This window comes from Pseudomyrmex gracilis, unplaced genomic scaffold, assembly GCF_002006095.1.
Source record: "Pseudomyrmex gracilis isolate BER0280 unplaced genomic scaffold, ASM200609v1 scaffold_2550, whole genome shotgun sequence".
In the NCBI taxonomy this organism is placed as follows: Eukaryota; Metazoa; Arthropoda; class Insecta; order Hymenoptera; family Formicidae; genus Pseudomyrmex; species Pseudomyrmex gracilis.
In genome coordinates this window covers 1-2031 of record NW_018023134.1, presented here as the reverse complement: position 1 = coordinate 2031, position 2031 = coordinate 1, and the positions used below count along the sequence as shown (strand labels likewise).

Below are 2031 nucleotides of genomic sequence, written 5' to 3'. Positions count from 1 at the left end.
AAAAGAAAGAGATGTATGGAGAATTAACTCTCCAAGTAAACTCCATGTTCTAAAAGATGTTCATCAATCTGTAAATATCTTTTCTCAGCTGCAATTTAAAGTTATACCTGACTTATCACTGGCATTAACGTTAGCACCATGATTTAAAAGTAATTGAGCAATTTCTGTATTTCCAATCGCATCGTGAAGCGGAGTTGTGCCATCCAGAATTTCAGGATTAACGTTAGCACCTCTGTCCAACAGCATCTTAACACCACTTACATGTCTTTTTCGAACAGCGAGACACAGTGCTGTAACACCTGAAAAGGAAAAGATGTATGTAGAAGTAACTCTCCAATTAAACTTAATGTTCTAAAAGATGTTCATCAATCTGTAAATATCTTTTCTCAGCTGCAATATAAAGGTATACCGTATGTATCACTAAGGGCATTAACGTTAGCTCCATGATTTAATAGTAATTCAAAAATTTCCATTTTCTCATGTTTAATCGCATAGTGTAGCGGAGATATGCCATCCAAAATTTCAAGATTAACGTTAGCACCTCTGTCCAACAGCATCTTAACACCACGTACATGTCCTTTTTGAACAGCGAGACACATTGGAGTAACACCTGAAAAGGAAAAGATGTATGTAGGATTAACTTTCCAATTAAACTTAATGTACTAAAAGCTGTTCATCAATCTGTAAATATCTTTTCTCAGCTGCAATATAAAGGTATACCGTATGTATCACTGGCATTGACGTTAGCTCCATAATTTAATAGTAATTCAGCAATGTCTACTTCCTTATTTTCAATCGCATAGTTAAGCGGAGTTGTGCCATTCCGAGTTTCAGCATTAACGTTAGCACCTTTGTCCAAAAGCATCTGAACACCACTTACATGTCTTTTTCGAACAGCGAGACACAGTGGTGTAACACCTGAAAAAGAAGAGATATATGTAGAATTAACTCTCCAATTAAACTTAATGTTCTAAAAGATGTTCATCAATCTGTAAATATCTATTCTCAGCTGCAATTTAAAGTTATACCTGACTTATCACTAGCATTAATGTTAGCTCCATGATTTAATAGTAATTCAGCAATTTCTATTTCCTTATTTTCCATCGCATCATGAAGCAGAGTTGTACTAGACCACTGATTTTGATGATTAACGTTAGCACCTCTGTCTAACAGCATTGTAACACCACCTACATGTCCTCTTTGAATAGCAAAATAAAGTGGTGTAACACCTGGAGTAAAGGAAGAGATATATGTAGAATTAACATAAACTCCTTGTTGTAAAAAATGGTCATCAATCTGTCAATATTCTTTCTCAGCTGCAAAGAAAAGAGGAGTTATACCGTTATTGTTACGGGCGTTAACGTTAGCTCCATGATTTAAAAGTAATTCAGTAATTTGTATTTCCTTATTTTCCATCGCATCGTGAAGCATAGTTGTGCCATCCCAAGATTTAGCATTAACGTTAGCACCTCTTTCAAGAAGCATTTTAACAAATTGTTCATGTCCTTTTTTAACAGCAAGATGTAGTGGTGTAACATCTGGTGTAAATGTAGATATATATGTAAAATTAACCTAAACTCCATGTTTTAAAAAATGTTCACAAAATTTATATATATAATTTCTCAAGTGCAATATAGTTATACCTGACTTTTTATTAAGGTTAGCTCCATGATTTAAAAGTAATTCAGCAATTTTCATTTTCTCATATTCAATCGCATAGTGAAGCGAAATTCTGCCAGACCACGGAATTTCAGCATTAACGTTAGCACCTCTGTCAAGAAACATCTTAACTCCATTTACATGTCCTTTTTGAACAGCAAGACACAGTGGTGAAATACCTGAAAAAGAAGAGATGTATGTAGAATTAACTCTCCAATTAAACTTAATGTTCTAAAAGACGTTCATCAATCTCTCTGTAAATATATTTTCTCAGCTCCAATATAAAGTTATACCTGACTTATCACTAGCATTAATGTTAGCTCCATGATTTAATAGTAATTCAGCAATTTCTATTTCCTTATTTTCCATTGC

At 33.9% G+C, this 2031-nt stretch overlaps 1 protein-coding gene across 1 annotated transcript; it reads right to left on the bottom strand.

Annotated features, from left to right (window-relative positions):
- Nucleotides 1-23: 23 nt before the first annotated feature.
- Nucleotides 24-2025, bottom strand: LOC109862879 (ankyrin-1-like). Its single transcript, XM_020443040.1, has 7 exons — nucleotides 1953-2025; nucleotides 1644-1838; nucleotides 1341-1538; nucleotides 1029-1229; nucleotides 721-918; nucleotides 410-610; nucleotides 24-299 (listed from the first exon to the last, which is right to left on the bottom strand). Exons 2-7 carry the CDS (start codon nucleotides 1783-1785, stop codon nucleotides 85-87), a joined length of 1155 nt encoding a protein of 384 aa, XP_020298629.1. The 5' UTR covers nucleotides 1786-1838; nucleotides 1953-2025; the 3' UTR covers nucleotides 24-84.
- Between the last annotated feature and the right edge of the window lie 6 nt (nucleotides 2026-2031).

What these genes read in the sequence shown, in the direction of transcription:
- LOC109862879 (XM_020443040.1), bottom strand. Translation starts at nt 1,785, where the DNA reads ATGTTTCTTGACAGAGGTGCTAACGTTAATGCTGAAATTCCGTGGTCT. An exon ending in TAACGCCCGTAACAATAACG is followed by an intron (nt 1,230 to 1,340) that starts GTATAACTCCTC and finishes CCTTTACTCCAG; the next exon opens with GTGTTACACCACTTTATTTT. An exon ending in TGCCCTTAGTGATACATACG is followed by an intron (nt 300 to 409) that starts GTATACCTTTAT and finishes TTTCCTTTTCAG; the next exon opens with GTGTTACAGCACTGTGTCTC.